Genomic DNA, 19,074 nt, shown 5'->3' on the forward strand with positions numbered 1-19,074 from the left:
ATTGATTCTTTTCTGCTCAATAATGTGCCGTTTATTTCTGTGTGTACTATTTTAATCTAAGATTTCATTTTAGTTTGTCATGCTTTTTAGCACTAAATATTTAGTTTTTTAACTGCTACTGACCTGATTAATTATGCATTCTGCCATAGTTTAAAATTGTTTTTTAGACTTTCTAGAGACTGCACATCAACGCTGTTATTTTCAGTTTGATTTGCAATTATCAATATTTATAAAATATTTAAAAATCACAAACTGCACATATTGAGATTAATAAATATACATGTGCATATAAAAAACACATGTTCACACATATCTATTTATTGTAAACATATATGCATGTAGAGCACGTGAGAATATTCAGTAGAGATCACAGGCTCACTACTGCTGATCTTGGGCCTAAAAAAAATCCAAAAAGGACAAAAAAAAAAACAAAACAAAATAAAAAAGACCAAAATGTTCACACAAGTCGTAATGTATTGTAAAAATAATGGTAGCACTTTCATACAAAGATGCTTCTTTAAGTCACTTCTATGTTTTTAACTTTGTTGGTAACTCTGGATCTGCGAGGAATGCATTCCAGATCGTATCGGCTTTCATAAATGGTGGGGCATATCTGCCAGTGGTTGTTTCTGTAAATACCTAAATAGGTATACACATCTGGCTTGTAGGTCAATAGGCATTTTACACCTGAGCTGCGGATTACAGCATCTGTTTGCATTATGCTTTCTTCATCTGTAAAGTCTCGAGTATACACACATATAACATGCTTGTTCTCTGGTTGGTGAGGGCTCACTTTGGCTACATTAAGGCGACCTTCTACCACTGCAGTAGCTATCCCACGCCAAGCATGGTCAACTTTGAACCCTGTGTCTAAATGCATGAGCCATTTTCCAGATGTCACTCCATAATTGAGGGCCAATTCCCGAACAAGCTCATAGTTGACTTTGCGCCCTGTACTCTGCAGCTTATCCCAGGCATCCTGAAGGTCCTTGCCACCCGATACCTGTGGAAAGAACCCTGGGCCATACACAGCTAACCATCCTACTGGTCCAGATCCTTCTTGAAGGTTTCCAAAACGGGAGACCCTTGAAGGAAGATATGTTTCCAACCACTCTTCAAACTCAGCTCGAGGAGTCTTTCGTGCATCAAAGATTATCCAAGGGTCCATATCAGCAGCCATTGCTTCTGCAGCATATTCTTCTGCTCCTCTTGACCCCCTTTCTCCCTCCTCGCATTCCAACATTTTTGCACAGCTGCCATGATAACAATGGAATTATTGCTATTTTATTATTACTTCACTGTTGCTCATGTAAGCAAATTCAGAAATATTTCACTTTTTGAACATGCTCTGCACTGTTTGTTGGGGTCAATGAAGAAATTGGAAAGGAGGGATGAATTTGGAGTAGGCTAAGCACATCACTAAGTCCCTGGAGGTTCGAGGGAGTGGGACACCCACTATTTACTACATGTAGGGGTTGTATTACATTAACAATAGTATGGGCGAGTTCAAAAAGTTATGCAAGGGTTAATGATGGAGAACTGTGGTTAATGACCATGCAGGAAGGAAGGGTTTATGATGACTGGATATGTGGTTTAATTATTATGATTATAATGACGAAGGGGAGATTATGGGAGCAAGATGATGAGGAGGGGAACAGGATGGTGATCGTGATAAAGGGGGAATGCTGTTAGGCAGATTGTGAGGAGAGGAGTGTGATAAGAGCATTAAGGGGGTGTGGCTGGATCACTTATAAATAACTGATAAATATATTTAAACAATTATATCATTGTAAATGTACTGATTTCTGATGCAGTAGCCATGATGGAGGAAATGGTTTATGCAAGAAAAGAGTAAAGGAAATCCTAAATTAAGTTAATTAATTCTTTTCATCTCAGAAGTGACAAACACCTGCTTTGGCTTGAATACCCAGCCGGAAGTCGTTGCTTATTAGCATGTCTTGTTAGAGGGACAGTTAACCTCCTAACAATGTAGACAGCAAATTTGAGTAAATCAGGTTGATGTGAAGGTTAAATTGTGTTAGATGCATGATTAGATTATATCCTGATGTTAAATCATCTAATGTGATATCAAACGTTTCGGTGCCTGGTCAGATCAGGGGCTGGCCTACCCGCTGACAACAGGTGTAGAGAAGGAGCTCTGTCTTACCATGTAATCTATCATTATACCATCTGTACCTTCTGAAGATCACTAGTACCACAAACTAGTGTAACTAGCCTTATTAGGACACTTCAGCTAATAAAACATCACTGCTTCAAGATCCTGCTTTGACACCTACTTACCTACAGCAATTCCTGTGACCTACAGATTAGAATCTAATCCGTTATCCGGCTGTTCTAAGGTTGGGACTAAGCATTCCAGTACAAACGCTCTGCCCTCTTCCTTGCAGCTCTGGCCAGTGTGATAGGCCAGGGAAAACCATCCACAGCAACCATGATCTAAATGAAGAGGTCAGGGGTACCAGCCCAGGTACCCAGAGAGGGGGTACTCTAACAGTGAAGGTTACCCAGAAGGAAGCGGTTCTAAGCACCAGTGAAGGAGCCTAAAGGTGGCAACAGGCCCCTCCTACTGCGACTAGAGGCGCAGAATTTGGTATAAAGAAAAAGGACAGTGGCAAGCCAAGCCCAGCTGGTCCCCAGCAACAAAGGGACAGGGTCGTATAGGAGGTCCATCCTGTCACAGGTGGCAATGAGGATACAGAGGAGGGGGGTAAAGGGGTTTGATGAGAGGAAGCACAGAGAAAGAACTTGGGTATGGGTAGAGGACTGAGGTAAAGAAGTATATAAAGGTGGAGATAGAAGGGGATAAAGAATGGTTATAATGTGGACTGAAGGAGATGTGTATAGTAGGGTTGAGCTGTGTATAAAGGGGTTTTGGGATGTGTGCATGGTCAATTATTTGTTAGTGGAGAAATGCAGAAATGTTTGAATATTTGTCTGGCACCTTAACATTTAGGCTGGTTTTTAGATCCTAAGAAATGTTGAGCCCTACCAACCTACTAAATAATTTAAAATTTATGATATACAGATACAATATATCTGATCATAAATATGTACCTTTTTGATGACAGCATAAGAATCGAGCAAGTGATCGAAGTATAGAACATATTTAGAATAAATCAGGTTCTGTCACTAATATTAATATTAAAAAGACGTTAAATGTTACTATTTCTCGCAGTATCTGTGTTTGTTGCGGGCTGGGGGCACAGATACGTAAAAAGATGATACTCGTGAAGGATTAATGTAAGTTGTCTTACTAGAGGCAGGGCTCCGTTGTCACCGGTCAACAGGATCACACTTCCGGTTCCAGGCCCCGTTTCCTAGACGACATCAGTCCTATTTGATCTTGTGATGAGGAAGTGTAGTGATTGTGTACTTTTAAAACTTTATTAACAACTTGTGGGAAATAACTAACAAAATAAATTAGACTAGATGTGGGAAGAAACGTGAATACCTTTTGTGGACAATATAGAACGTATGATAAATAATGTTTTCATCGTAACAGTTTTGGTGAATTTGGTGCACTAACGATATAATTACCCTTTTTGCCTTCAATAAAAACGCTTGTATATGTGTCGGGAAAATACGTTTTTCAGCTTCGTAATACTCATGGTTTTTACTTTCTTAGAAGACAAAAATACATTTTAGAATGAATTAAGAACATTTCTTTTAAACAACTTTATTGTTCACTAACATCGACTTTAACGTACAATATCCTACTACTAGAACGCTGTTTTTTTTTGTTTTTTTTTGTTTTAACAATAGGATGAACTTTATTAAACAGCTCTGGGCAGACATAGATTGACAGTCCTCTAGGCGGTTGTGGTCTCTGAATTGTTCTCCCCGTTTGCAATCCTTGGTGGGTGAGACTATATTCAATCGACGATGCCAAGCAAGAAGAAGAAGTACAACGCTCGTTTTCCGCCGGTGGGTGTGTGGCCTAGTTTTTGATTACGTTCCTCTGAACAACCTCGGATTTTCCTGGTACCGCTATCCGGAAATTCTCCACAGTGCCTCTCTAAGGAGATGTCCTGAACTGGCTTGTTTATGTTACATGCTATCGGCTTGAATGATTCGTTTTGTTAATCGAAATTTTCCATTTTTGCTTTCATTGATTTTATAGTTCAGATATCTTATTTTTACGCCACCTTTGTAAATATTCACCCCAATTGCACGGGATTATCCTCTTTATTTAGCTGTTCACATGCATAGGTTCACCCTCCCCCTTCCTTCAGGCTTCCTAAGTTTCACAGGTTTGCTCTCGCCTGTTCACTGTGTTCAACTGTACCCCTTTAGCTTCCTCCTTCACACGGGTACTCCCCCGTCTCTTAACTGCTCTCCTTTCCTCAGTGTCCCTAGCTCATCTACATTTTTAAAAGGTTCCCCTATATCACAGGCCTTCTCTAACCTGTAGTTGTCTCACATTTTACCCCCATCTTATAGCCCTAGCTCCCCCCTTAGATTCTCTACTATCCCTTGATAGTTTCCTGTTGCACAATCTAAATGCTTTCCATTGCATGGGTTCATGTATCACTTGACTCTTCCCCTTTGGGCAGAGTCATCTTCTCTTTTAGCGCCCGTAGGGGCGTATTCAACTGTTCCGAGATCCCGCCGCGTAAAAACTACAGCTGGATTTCAGCTCAGGGATCTGTGAGCTGAAATCCACCGAGAAAATTACTGTTCCAACGGCTTTTCCAAAAACTATTACCGTAATAACGGTAATAGTGCGCGGACTGCAGGATTTTCGGTGTTTCCGCTGACCATTGAATAAGCCCCGTAGATTTACATCTTTTTCTTGGCTGTGTTCCAATCGCAGACGTCTGATCAAGTTGATTGTTTTTCATGCTCATTCTCTTCCATTAACTGTCCCACATTGAATAATAATCAACCTGTTCTTAATATGTTCTCCATGTCATTGGTTCTCTCCCAACTACACAGGTTCATCCCCATCTCCTAACTATGCATAAGTTCTATATCGGGTGCTCAGACCCAGTGCTCAGGTACCACCAACAGGTCATATTTTCAGGATATCTCCCTGTAGAAATGGATGAGCTGATTACAGACCCAGCAAAATAGATTAACTAACCTGTGCATGATTAAAGAAATCCTGAAAACATGACCTGTTGGTGGTTCTTGAGGACTGGAGTTGATCACCTCTGTTCTACATTTGAAATAAACAGCCATATTTGCACTAGATATATCTTAAGGTGTTATTACTTTATACTGGTATGAATCCCTTAAATTCTATTAAAGGGGTGCACTCACAGAACAATATACAAAATCACAAACAGAAAGAAAGCATAAAAAGAGTTCTGATACTGGAAAGGAGTTATATAGCCCCATTTTTTTTTTTATCATAAAATAAATCTTGTTTCAACTTTATTTAAACTTATAAAAATTCTATAATATTACTATAGTATGATAATGAGTTTACAGCGGAATATAGAGTAATAAAATCAATGTGATAAAGAATTAGTGTGTACAGATTAAAAAAGGTGGAAAGAAAGATGCCTCGGCTCTTTCTTTAGAGTTTCACCTTTGAAATTTACACCCTGATTCGTCAACCTTGATTGCTGCTGTGAGTGACGGGCTTTTGTAAACCATTGCATGTGACATCACCCATACCTTCTTATTGGCAGGACTACATCATTTCTCCTTTTGAAGCAATCTAACTAGAAGCTCTCGATCCACTGCAGGCTTCTCCGTCTGGAGGGACCGATGGATTGATGCTTGGGAACTTTGTGCACGGAAGGGGTTGTTCTGCTAGTCAACGGAGGGCTTTCGTGCAGAACTTGTTCCACATAGCGATATACATATGTTTGTAATATACACTCATTATGAGATATTTTCCGTACCGAAGAATCTACTGGATCTATTTGTGTGCTTGTTATGCAAGGTTTCTGTTTCTCTTTTAACAAATATCTCTAGATTGTTGGTGCTTGTCTCATTGGCTTCAGGGGAACTTACTAGGGACACTTTTACGCAGGTTGACTTCCTGTTACATACTCACCCCATAAATCGGAGAAGCGGTACTTCATAACACAAAAACTTAATGAAGACCTTCCATTTGGGAAGGCAACGTTTTTCTAAAGCACTGTTTTGTTAAGGTTATTGGACTGCTTTTCAGTAAGCCAGCTCATAAGTGTAACTCTAAATTTGCTTACAATATCTTGAAGGGATGTTAACCTAAAACTTCATCATTCAGGAGCCAATCACGCGTATCTTGTGATGCATTGATCTAAACAGAGAAGTCTCACAAGTATTAGGAAATAATTTAGTAGACCTTTGGCTACCTAGTTCTTGGCCCTGTGCTAGACATATATTTCGGTTGTCCCTCTTAGCAGATTATGAGCAAATATTTGTAGGTTGTGACTCCTGCATCTTTGCCTGCTCTCTGACATATTTTCTGACCATCCTGAACATGACTGCACCACCAATGCTGTCACACAAATACCTTGTCATTAAGTCATGCCCCAAGCTATTGCATTGTGAGAGAATTATCACAAATAAGTTATGGTACATTACAGAGTGAGTTTTTGGAGGAGGTAAAAGGATATTGGAAATATGAAGCAAATAGTGAAGATGCACTAAATGGGGAGCTTTGCAGGCAGATTTACTAGCACCATCATGTAAATTATATTGTTTCTATACAGTCATCCCTTATTACATACAAGGTGTGCTAAATCATTCCCCCTTTTTAAGTATATACATCCAAGATGTGACAGATTTCATTCTTCCAATGGAAATGTAATTTGATATTTTCATATTTCAAATTGGGCTATCTTCTGTTTAGTTCAAGTATTACCAATTGCATTTCATCATGTCTTAATTTTGTACTGTTACTTTTAATATTTGTACTATGAAAAAAACAACAACTTTGTTAATAAAACTAATTTCAAATTGTAATATAAACTTGTACTAATAGCTATTCTTCTAATCATTACATATTCTTTAATCTTGTAGACAGCATTAAACTAACTTGAAAGGAAATGCATTACTACTTTTAGTCTGTCTGTCCATATGTATTTGGGAAATATTTCCCACTCGCTTTAGATACACGTATTTTGTAAATGTGTTCAACAAGAAAATCCATAAAGCCACAGCACATCAATATAGTTGTATAATTTCACCTAACTCCTTTTTCTTGTGAGGCCTAGATGTTGGGTTTAGCCTTTGGCATAATAGTCTTGTACTTAAGGACGGCACAGACAGTGCTTTCCCTGTAGAGTGTGTACTTCGGATATATTTTCCTTTCATTCACAAAGAAAAATAAATTGCAGTAAGGGGGGTGAACTAATCAAGTTTATCTGAAGTGATGGATAGTACCACTATATTCTGCTGTGTGCTGGCTACACAATGTTCTGTGCAGATGAGATTTGAATAGCTTTGAGTTTATGGTCCCATGGGTCTATAATGGAACATTCTGGATCTCAGTTGGGCACATTTTATGTCTGCGATGGGCAACAATCGGCCCTGAGGCCATATGCGGTCCTCTGAGCCTGCTCGTGCAGTCCCCAGCTCCCTCCTGTTTTATTCTCAGATTTGCTTGTTATAGCTTGTAACACTTGTTTGAAATGCCAACCGATATGTTGTTACAGACCAGTCTCTTGCTTTAATTAAATGTTTTATGTTAAGGTGTGATGGCCACACCATGTGCCTCCCCGCGGTACTTTATACCTCAGGAGTTTTTATTGCATTTGCATTTTGAGTACATTGTTATACAGTTGATGTTTGTACATAAGAGTATTTTTTGCTAAAATATCCGTGCAAGTGTCTTATTTTCACCCATCCATGGATATTGTCTTATGTTTATTGCTTTTCGTTAAGCTGTGTTTGTAAGTAATGTATTTTTTCCCTCTCCCATTAGAACAGTTATTTTATACCTTCCCTCACTCAACACTTAGAGTACCTCAACAGTGTATTAAATGATTATTTCTTCTTGTTCATACAGTTGTTATAAATATAATGCCTCTTTCTTCTTATTTTCTTTTATTCTTGTCTGTGAATAATTTGTAAATGGCTATTTGGCAGCTTTTCTTAATACTACTATGTTTGTTTAAAGTGCTCTGCTTTTTTATTCATGCATCACAGCAGCCCACATACTTTTTAAGCACATTGGATTCAAGTGCACCAAGACAAAAGCATATCTTATGTTGATTAGGCTCTGGACTCTGACAAGGACAGGAGCGGCTTGTCTCCAGAGTTTGTAAGAAAAATCGTAACAAACAGGCTTTTCTACAGATTTGTAATCGCTGGAATAAAGGACAACTTTGTCACATGGGCAATTAATAACTATCCCTTACTGACAGGAGCTGCAAGTATATTTGCGCAAGCCATTACACGATCTAGCAATGCAGTCCAATGACATGTTAGGGTATCTTCTTTCTACTATTATATAGCTTTTATCCAAGATATCCAACAGCGTGGACAACAATTTTCACTGATGTCTGCAAACATTTTGCCTTGGTGTGAATGGTGCTAACAGTGGAGGCAGCTCTATAACTAAATATTTGTTGGCCTCAGCAACATTTTCTATGGACCCCTAGGTTCCACTGAAGGGTGAGATGAACACATCCAAATGGGACATGATGAGGAGGCCCTCCAGCTTTGGTCCCATAGCAGTTGCAGGCATGTGGAAAGTACAGAATTTTTCTCTCATCTGGCCACAGACAATGACCGTAATGGAAGCAGTAGCTTGGTATCTCATGTCCTTGTAAACACGTGGTAATCTTTCCACCTTCCTTGGTTAGTGCAGCTCATTCTATTTATGAGTGTGGCTTTCACTTACAGCTGGCCAGCTGTGTCATCCTACCTTCAGTTCTCAACTCTTATTGATTATGGATCTGGTAAGGTTTTCCCTGTGTATGCCAGTGATGGACATCTGTGTATAAACAATAAATTGCGCATTTAATCCAGGACATCTCCTTTTAAGTTTCTTTCTCTATTTTAAGAGCAGTTTGGAGGCTTTGTGAGCTGTGATTAAATAATTTTCTTCTTTGTGTATAAATTGACTGTTTTTTGGAAGTGTGGAGTTTTTTCTTTATTAACTTTGTTTGAATTTATAGTTTTTATGTTTTCTTTTTGTTTTAATACATTTGTAATAATTGCTATTATTTCCAGTCCTGTGACCATTTTAAAGAAGTACTGGCATTTTGTACTAATGTGCATCTTTTCACTTTGGTTCTGCAGGGATTCTACCAACTGCGGATCCATTGACTTTATTGTACTTGAAACTTGAATGGCTCCTCTATGAGCTCTGATTCAAAATATTAATCTAAAACTAATTTCATGTACACCAAACTTTGCAAATTGGATTTAGCCTCCAAGTTTCCAACTGTATGTGTGGGTTATGTGGTATGGTAAAAAAAAGAACTCCCCATCACTTCCTATAATAGATTTCTACCCCACACACTCTGTATTGTAAAAAAAAAAAAATATATATATATATATATATGTTTTTGTCTCACCTGAGCTATATTCTCTTTAAGGCAAGGATAAAGAAGATTATGCAGACCGATGAAGAAATTGGCAAAGTTGCTGCTGCTGTTCCCGTCATCATTTGTATCCTTTGCTAATACGTGATGCATAGATAGGTACAAGATCTGATATTCCCTTCATATCCAGAGAGATTTCATCCATCCATGACAACCTATTTTTGCATTTTATTATTATCATACCCTTTTTTTAATCATTCTTTGCACTTTTGCATTCATAGACTGTTTTATTTGATTGCAGTGTGCTGGTGATTGAAGAGGCAGGAACTATATTAGTTGGTTTCTGCCTCTTTCCGGGTCCTTTGGCTGTCAATGACAGGCCCGGTCCAATGTTAGTGGCGTGTATGGGAGGAGTACATGTACATGGCAGACATTAAGAGGTAATGTAAGAAACCTAAGGACAAAGCTTTTTTTGAGCCAATGTAAAGCTGCTTCTTCGTGACTCAAAGGTACTCCTGTAGCTTATGTTTTGTTTGGTTTTTTTTCTTCTTCATTTGGCGGTTTTGGTGTTTTATGTAGGTGTATAGAATTATTTTACCACTGTATGCATTGTCAGACTATGTGAGGTGAATTTTGAATCACTGTTTATCTGACAAACGCTAACCTTACAGCTTGCTATGATTATTTCCTGGGTATATCTAAAATTATGTAGGGACCCTGAATTAACAATTTTGGAATAGCGCACTAATATTTGCCATGTTGTAGCCAATCCTAACATTTATTTATTTGTTTTACTTTGGCTTCCCTGTTTCATCCTGATGATGCAGGCATTGTATTAAACAAAAAGTGTAGAGGTTTAGGTGTGCACTAGTACAGTTTCTTTAAAAAATAAAAAGATGGTTGCGGTATAAAAATAAAATTTTGTATTTTGTTTGCAAATCTGAGATTAATACAATCGTCATCTAAAAGGACATAATGATTTGATGGGTCCAGTTTAGGGTGGTAAATGAGCTTGTGTTTTTTTTAATTTTAGTTTCTGTAGTTTTCTTCTGTTGAGTTCATTCCATCCTATTCTGACTTTTGTAAGGTGTGACGTTTGGAAGTTACACCCCTCCATCCTTGGACGATTGTGGTAGTGGACAGTATTTAAGGAATTAGCAGATTCAGAGTTGTACTAAGTTGGAGGCAAACAATTTTTGTAACTTATAGGTAGCAAATTAATACTACTGTTACAGGAACACAAGCTATTGTATATGTTACTGCATAATTAAACTCCTTGACACTCCCATAGCTCGTGCACTTGAGCTGTTCCTTGAGTCACTCCTGAAGAAGGCTTGTCAGGTCACACAATCTCGAAGCGCTAAGACCATGACTACGTCACACCTGTGAGTTTTGCTGTCTCCCACTTTTCCATTCTTCTAGAAAAAAAATATCAATCTGTTTGTGTCTGCATGTGTGGCATCAAGATAGTTGATCAATGGGTATTAATAACTTTTCACTTTTTATTACACCATCAGTGTATTACTGCCGTTGTTGTGTCGGCATTGATTAAAAAAGAAAACTCTGCAATGTGCCTTTTTATGTATTTCTGATTAAAATATAACATGCATAGTAATCATATGCTGTCTTGGCAAAACATTGGAATCGCCTGCCAAGTTTCAGCTTTATCTTCATGTCTTTGAAATAGAACTGGGTCAATGTCACTTTAGGTTGATGTTATCTGTCAATTGTGATGAAGGTGATGATAGTTTTACTTCTCAGTCCTGGACTTTTATATGGTCTCCAATAAGCAATGATAACCAGTCTTTTTTAAAAATGATCAGTTTTGAAAATACATTTGCTTGTTTCAAAATAGAATGGTATAGGACAGAAATATTCTTTTTCCACAAACTGTGTTTTGGATTTTATTTTCTACTGACAGGGGCCAAAATATGAGGCTCTTCATGGGTTGAAAAGTTAGCACCATCTGATTTGAGGAGTTTAGTGGATCATAAATGTTCCTTCTAAGTGCTGATCAGTTTTGATCTGCGGGTTCATTTAATTTTGTGGGACAGGATTATTTAAATGAGCTGGTGTGTAGAGACCCGCACTGCCCTTTTCTGTTCACAAAATAATTTGAGTTTTCTGGCTAACCAGAGGTGACTGTTGCAGTTATGCAGGAAAGAGTTCTTTAAACAATGTAGTTTAGGGTGAAAGTTGAAATTAATGAAGAAAGTGATCCTAAAATAAAAGTGAATGGGCTGTGCAGCCATGCTCGTTATCCACCTATAAAGGAGTTTCCAAACACTGGAAAGTGGTTGTGCACTTTTATCTTAATTGTCAATTAGCTGTATTTTAAAGTGGCCCCATATTTTTTGCAGTTTATAAATAATCTTTAGGTCTGGTAATTCTGGACATTTGGGTCCGTAAAGGTCAATTCTTAGGTCAATGGGCAACTAATTCATTAATTTCTCTAGATTATGATGACTGAGTATGTTATCAAAGTTTGTTACGGCTGACCATGCCAGGAATAGAATTAAAGTGTATATACAGTAAGCCAGGATGTGATTTAAAAAGACAAATTACTTAGCAACACAACTATATTCAAACAAGTGTATTTAATAATATTTCTCTTGCATCTGGGGGACACTGCTTACCATGGGGTTGTATGAGGGAACAAGAAGTAGCCACTCGCTGACAGGCTATATCCCCTCTGCAACCTGTGTAAACTAAAATTTAGTGGAAGTATGAACAGAATCTAGTGGCCGTCCGACAAAGCTGATCCACTGAAAATCCGTTATGCGCAACCCAAGAAACCCTGACCAAGCGGGTGAAATGGGCTGCAATACGGCAGGCAGATCAGAACCGACAAAAGCCTGCTTAATGGTGTAATGTACCTAACGATGGTCTGCTTAGAAGCCGGCCAACCCTGTTTTATGGGTCTCAAAAAGAATGAAAAGAGTCAAATAAGCCAAGGAGCAAGGGCTTGCAGAAGCACCCGACTCATGGAAAACTGGGATTGATTATTCTTTATTCTATGTATTTATTCTTTGGGTGTTAAGTCCCTTCCTTCGGGCTTTTTTTTTTTTTTTTTTTGTATTACACACTGAAGTTTACACGGGGTTGCAGAGGTGATATAGCTTTCTTCCTCCTCTTTCCTCCTCCTACCCTTGCGTCTCTGTCCGTCCTACCCTCCCCTTAGATTGTACGCTCCTTCGAGCAGGGCCTCCTCTCCTTCTGTTCTCCACCACCTTAACTCTGCTCTCCAGCTCCTTGTCTCTTCCGTGAGGCCCTTCTACCCCGCTGGGGCTCTCGCCTGTCATCTAGCTGTACTTGGAGCTTCTGAGATACTGTGCTTTTTGTTAACTGTTCCGTGATGTCTCACCCTGTACCGTATTTCTGTCTGTCCCTGTACGGCGCTACGGATACCTAGTGGCGCCCTATAAATAAATAATAATAATAATAGCTTGTCAGCAGTTTGATTCCATCTGGGGGACACTGCTTACTCAGAAAAATTGATTTTACGTGGGTATCATCAAATCCTCTTTTCTGTAGCACCAGCATAATCATCAGCACTTTTTATAGTGCTGATTTTTTAGTGGCGCTGTTCACTAACTTTGTCATTTTGGCTTCTTTGTGGATGGGAAAACCATTAATATAGTCTAATTGTAAATAAGCAATATAATGTCAGCCAAGCTTTTATTTACATTGAAGATCCTGTTCATATATTAAGAAGACCTTTCCTAATCGACTTATATTAACAAATCTTGTTTCTTCCATTCATCATTGACAGGAAGCAGTGTATAGAGCTTGAGCAGCAATTTGACTTCCTAAAGGATCTTGTTGCCACTGTCCCAGATATCCAGGGAGAGAATGAAGACAATCACACAGAGGGGGAGAGAGTGTCACGGAGGTAAGAAATGGACCTGTTATATACCTCTACTGACAAGGTTTTTCTGTCCGCTTTAGCTGCTGCAGCTTGATGATCACATCATTGTGATTTTTTTTTAATTTTTTTTTAAATAGTTAAGATTCACAATGATATCTTGTGTTAATGGCTATTCTTGAATTTTCCCTAAGGGGTCGAAAACCAGGAAGTAGTCGAAAGAATGGAGGTACAACTATGAAAGGAAAGGATAAAAAACAATCTGAGACTGATTCGGAGCAAGAGGTGGGCCATTCTTTTATCATTATACATTTTGTTTTTTACATACCATTTAGTGAATCTCTTTTTAGCAATGTTGATGTATAAATCTTCCTCCTTAACAGGATGATTCTGAAGGTACAGAAACAGACGGAGAAGAAGAAATGTGTACTACCCCAGCTGCAACTATCCAATCACACGCCACATTTCAAAGGTAAATTCATGTGATTGTTTAGGGTAACTCTGAAGACTATGTGGAGCCTTAAACAAGATTGCGTTTTATATGGTATGTGTATTGCAACTTTTGAAAGCAACTCAAAATAACTTTTTTTTTTTTTTTGCAATAACATTGCGTAAGGTTGCGCTACAATTTAAAGGTGCTGTCCAGTTTAAGACCCTAACCATGTCCCACATGGTAGTTGGTGCTTTCTTTCCTCGTGCAGCAGTTATATTGCAGACTTGCAGTACACAACATTTTAACTACCAGGCTTTGTAATTGTATTATGGGCAATGGGTAGAAGTAGGGCGCAGATCTTATAATTATTCTAATATATGCTACATCCGATATTTTTCTTCCTTTATGTTTAAAACCAAGTTAGGTAAGGACATGTGTCACAGCAATAGTTATCGGGCTATATTCAGTGTTTTTGGATGTTGTAAAATAAATATACCCCAATGTATAAGCAATTTCACTTTCTTCCAGGACCAGGTAGCTGTATTTGCTTTGTTGTCACAGCAGGTAGTAACACCAGAGAAATAATTTGTATGTACTATATTACTATTATATTATACACGCTTTTTCAGTATTATGGGTGTTTTTTAACGTTACTGTTTCCCTATTTTCCATTATTATCATGATGACTTTTATGAATATCGTGTAATTAAGGCCTCCATAACAAAAGCATAGGTGCTTAGTTTTGAAGAATGTAATTTCTTTATGATGGTTTTGACCATGCTTCTGTGGATACTTCATTTTCCTATATCCTTTTACCATAATTGCTGCTTTTCCATCATTTTTTGATTGGAAATGCACTAACCCCCTGTGGGACTTGTCACAGACAGGTGTATTTATTTTGAAATCCATGAACACAATTTAATTGTACACAGATGTACTCTAAACAGTTAAGTGACCTCTGAAGTCATTTGGTTGCCCCAGGTAGCAAAAATAGGTGAATGCTTATGTAATCAATTATTATCTATTTTTGATTTGTAACTCATCCAAAAACTGGTCAAGTGTCTTCCTTAATGTCCAAGGAATGTCTCTGCTCTTCCCACTGCATTTTGAGTTCCTGTTCCTTTCCCCACTTACATAGCAGTGCATCCTTTTATGGTCCACTCAAATTCAGCGTTCATGGAGCAGGGCATACGGTTTCTAAGGTTTGTATTGAGCAGCAGGGGGATTGGACACCCTGTTGCCTGATGATCACTGCCCTATCCACTCACTTAATTTTCAAAACTGTGGAAATTCCAAATCTCTATGTGGCAGAGTTCAAGACAGTGAAGAGTATCTGCTTTTACACCATATGCAACCAAAGCCATCTTTCTGCCCAAGATATGCATCCTAAGTGCACAATTACTCTGTATCGTAAACAATGAACACCTCAAGTAATAAATATTACCTATCTGCCACCAACAATGCTTTAAGAAACTGAACTATTTTTAGTCAGAATTTGTTCAACATTTGCAAACGGATAGAGAAAATAATACACCTAATATAGATGCTTTAAGGGATGCCCAAAAGACCTGCCCCTAAGACCTATGCTGTTTGTCTCACAATCCCCAATCCAGATAATACATGAATCAAACTTGGTTATGACTGAGAATGTTACTGATGTTTACATAAACGGGGAAACTGATATAACAGTGTGTGATATCTGAAATGTGGATGAATAATCTTGTATAATTCAGCTGCAGTTCTTGGCCATCTTGACATCCATATGGAATGCATTGCCCTGTGCTCTGTTTTGTAAACTTTCAAATTGTGATCTATTGATCTCTGCCATTACTGTACTTTTTACAAATTTTGGATGGACTCTGAACCGTGTTTTTGTTTTGTTTTTTTCAATTTGGTCCACATTTCTCATTTTGATCACCAGCTAACTATTTTGAGGTTCACTTAAAGCTGCGTTACCGTTTACAGTGGTTAACACCACTTTAAAATGGCAAGAACCAATCGTAACCCGCATTCATGGAATCCTGTGACTCCTGCTCATAACACCTATTTCACTGCCCTGTTTTTTGTCCAGGGCAGTGAGATGTACAGAGGCTTGGGGGGAATAAACACTTGCATAGAGAAGCCCTTGGGGCTTTGGTGAGGGAGAGTAGCTAATTGGCTCCAGGTGATGGGTTTTAAGCTAAATAAATCCATGACAACGTACCATGGGTGGATGTAATGCCACTTGGGTATGTATGCTGAAGTGTACCATTGTCTTTAAAGATTTTCCACTTTTCAGTCAGACATAGTGCTCCCATGTGTTGCTGATTGTCATAGATACACTTCCACAGAATGCTTATTGATTTAAAAGATTAGTGGGAATAGATTCTGGCCTCTGCATTACATATTCAAAAGTGTGGCTTTAACGTCTGCTTCTAATAGCTTTTTGTTGTTGGGTTTTTTTTTGTTGTTATTTAGGTGATGAAAAAGAAAGATGGCATTGGTACCAAAAGAGAGCTCAATAACTCACAAAGTATATAAAATTCACTTGGGCACAGTAAACCTAAAATTAATTCATGGTGATACGAATACAGCACAGCAGTGTGTAAAATAGGGGGGGCCACCTGAGGTGCAAATTTAGGATGAACTTGAAGCAGTGAAAGGGTTACTGAATTGAGCAAAGTTCATTTCACATGGGCATCTGGTTTTCTGTTGCAAAATTCTGCTTTTGCCTGAAAATTTCAGGTTACTTATGACTGATGTGTACAGTCAGGATTCCAGCTGTGGCCACTTGATTGGCTGCGCATACTGCAAGTAATCCTGAGGAAAGAGCTGCAGCTCTCAAGTACTGTGATTCTGACTGGCTGTTACGCAAGATATATTGTATAGCGGAGATAGTATTTCATTACTGCTCGCATAAAAGGTCAGTTGTATAATTTGTGTGATTTATTTCTTGGTAAAGATAAAGCTTTTTATTCATTGGATTTCAGTTTGATTGGTAAATTTAACATTTGAATGTTTTTGGTTTTTTTTAATTTGCTTCTAATCACTATTTAATGTAAAAGGGTTTATCACTTTAGAAGCCCTTTCCAGTACTACCCCTTTCGTAGTGCCACACTTTGCCTGCATCATTTAGAAGTGCAATTTAAGAGCCCAATATTGATATTGTGCATCAATGTCCACCAGTTATCCTTCTACATATAAGAGAACCACCAGCGGTTGCACTGCTTTTTTTTTTTTTTTATTGCTTTTTTTGTGGAGAAATTGCGCCTATTAGCATTTCAATAGAATATTTTTGTCCAAAGGGAAGTATAGGCCAATGTAAGCTTTCTTGTGAGCAGGGCCGCCCCTACCAATTGTTTTCATGCCTGTATTTATTTTTTCTACCTTTTTTATATGTCCTGTATTCCCTACTGTCTGTCGTTGCAGAGCACTGTGTGGTGCCTTACATAATAATAATAAATAATAATAATAATAAACAATAAGTCTTTGTGAACTTAGGACGAATATATTTGGATAAAACATAGTTCTAACTATAAAGCTAAGTAAAACACAGTTACCTGCAACAATTGCATGAAAAGAAAACTTTTACATTTTATTATGTCCTATCCACTTGGCCTTGGGTAAAGTCACAATGACTGCCTGGTATATGCAAACTCCTGTTCTCTCACAGAAATGTCCAAAATAGAACAAAAGGCTTTCACATTTGTTTTCCTGCACACAAAGAAAAGAACATTTTGAGTTTAATGTCTCTCAATTTGTGCTTCTTCAATAAGAAAGTAACATACAGCCTTCCCTCTCTGCGTTGTACTCTGAAAATGGGTGGGAGGATAAAATCTGTAGGAATTGTCTGTTTATTCCAGAAAATATTCTGAATGTGAATCTTAGAATGAGTCCGTCAATAGATACCTGCACTCTAGACCTGGAAAACATGCGTTTGGTGGTTTCAGAGAAACTGTTGTAACATATTGGATTTTGTAAATCTAGAGTTTGTATAAAGGCTTGTATGTATATTTAAGCTTGGAGTGAACTCTGGTGTGTAAGGGCCATCATAATTCTTTAATCTTGTTACTTTTATACATTAGTTCTAACACAATTTCTTTTCAATGTTCTAACTGTTGCATCTCTTTTCTGTTCCCAGTCCTCCTTCGGCTCCATCCTTCCTACACTTTCATTCTGTACCAGTGATGCCCACGGCACCTTCTGCTATGCCCACCATGCCAGCTCCGTTGCTTCCCGCTGGCTGCGAAGAAGAGGAGGATTATGACTCGTAGCCTCTGGACAGACCAATTTAAATTCCGTTTTCAGTTATTTGGTTTTGTTCTTTTATTTTGGTTTTTAAACTGGGCCTCAAGGCCTGGGGTCGGGGGTGGGTGGGGTAAATGTGTTCTTAAATTTATTAAAAAAGGAGGTGGAGGAAACAAATTAATTGTGTTATCTTTCTAGTAATACAGAGTTAACTATAAAGCATTGTTCATTTCACCTTGTTCTGCCAACAGTATACGTGGTTACCAAACATACATGATAAATATTCTCTACGCAAGCACATAACCATTTTATTGTTATAGTAACATATCATTTCCTCTTAACAAATATTTTATCTTTGCTCTATGTATTGAATGCATAAAGCAAGCCTTATCTCCTGTTGCAGCATAAATGTAATCTCAGACAGGCTTTTATGAATTTAAAGAACTGCATTTATTTTCTGTAATTACCTGTGTGTGGATGAAAGTGACCCCTTTTCATTCTTTCCTCCAAATTTGCTTCCGAACTGCCAATTTGCGTGACTGTCTGCTAGAGGCATGCCTGGAGGAGGAGTAAGGGCTTGTATGATGATGGGATTAATCATTGTTATGGGCATGTTGTCTCGGGCAACTCTGGGGCAATTATTTTTAAGTTGTCTCCTAATGACTCCCATACTCTCCTATATGCTCCACCGTCATTTAACCAGGACTGCCACTCACTCAGCTCCTACCTCTCCGATTGCAAGAACACTGCATTCAAAAGTGCAAACATTTTCATATTCAATGGCAGAGGAATGCCTGGTCATCGTATTGTTACCATATATTAACTGTGTGATTGGTGTCCCAGGGGGAGTGTAGAGGAGGTCCAGATTGGTTCTCATCTGCCACTAAAATTATTAGATCCAGGATTACCTTACTACACTCCAAAAACATACCGGCCACTGACAAAATTAACACTAGTGTGTGTCTGTTAGCATATTTAGACTGTCGGCTTCAATGGGGCGGGGACTGATGTGACTGACAAATCTTCTCTGTACAGCACTATGGAATTGGTGGCGCTATATACAGCGGGTGCAAAAAGTATTGAACACATCAACATTT

At 38.3% G+C, this 19,074-nt stretch overlaps 2 protein-coding genes across 3 annotated transcripts; one reads left to right on the forward strand and one right to left on the reverse strand.

The window, feature by feature from the left end:
* Nucleotides 1–298: 298 nt before the first annotated feature.
* C10H11orf68 (chromosome 10 C11orf68 homolog) lies at nt 299–3,362 on the reverse strand. Of its 2 annotated transcripts, none has more exons than XM_075188701.1 (2): nt 3,276–3,362; nt 299–1,253 (listed from the first exon to the last, which is right to left on the reverse strand). In XM_075188701.1, the coding sequence occupies exon 2, from the start codon at nt 1,241–1,243 to the stop codon at nt 518–520; it is 726 nt and encodes a 241-aa protein (XP_075044802.1). In that variant the 5' UTR covers nt 1,244–1,253; nt 3,276–3,362; the 3' UTR covers nt 299–517. The 2 variants fall into 2 exon arrangements, with proteins under 2 accessions (XP_075044802.1, XP_075044801.1); XM_075188700.1 differs by lacking the exon at nt 3,276–3,362 and adding an exon at nt 3,076–3,267.
* Nucleotides 3,363–3,783: 421 nt separating this feature from the next.
* DRAP1 (DR1 associated protein 1) lies at nt 3,784–18,096 on the forward strand. Its single transcript, XM_075188703.1, has 7 exons — nt 3,784–3,945; nt 9,507–9,579; nt 10,744–10,837; nt 13,225–13,344; nt 13,512–13,602; nt 13,701–13,789; nt 17,871–18,096. The coding sequence occupies exons 1-7, from the start codon at nt 3,904–3,906 to the stop codon at nt 18,001–18,003; spliced, it is 642 nt and encodes a 213-aa protein (XP_075044804.1). The 5' UTR covers nt 3,784–3,903; the 3' UTR covers nt 18,004–18,096.
* The last annotated feature ends 978 nt before the right edge of the window (nt 18,097–19,074 follow it).

Source organism: Mixophyes fleayi, chromosome 10 (assembly GCF_038048845.1).
Source record: "Mixophyes fleayi isolate aMixFle1 chromosome 10, aMixFle1.hap1, whole genome shotgun sequence".
In the NCBI taxonomy this organism is placed as follows: Eukaryota; Metazoa; Chordata; class Amphibia; order Anura; family Limnodynastidae; genus Mixophyes; species Mixophyes fleayi.

Coding starts and splice junctions, on each gene's coding strand:
- C10H11orf68 (XM_075188700.1), bottom strand. CDS start 3,125: ATGTTCTATACTTCGATCACTTGCTCGATTCTTATGCTGTCATCAAAA. Junction 1,254..3,075: donor CTTATGCTGTCATCAAAAAG/GTACATATTTAT, acceptor TTATCATGGCAG/CTGTGCAAAAATGTTGGAAT.
- DRAP1 (XM_075188703.1), top strand. CDS start 3,904: ATGCCAAGCAAGAAGAAGAAGTACAACGCTCGTTTTCCGCCG. Junction 13,345..13,511: donor GGGGAGAGAGTGTCACGGAG/GTAAGAAATGGA, acceptor ATTTTCCCTAAG/GGGTCGAAAACCAGGAAGTA. Junction 13,790..17,870: donor TCACACGCCACATTTCAAAG/GTAAATTCATGT, acceptor TTCTGTTCCCAG/TCCTCCTTCGGCTCCATCCT.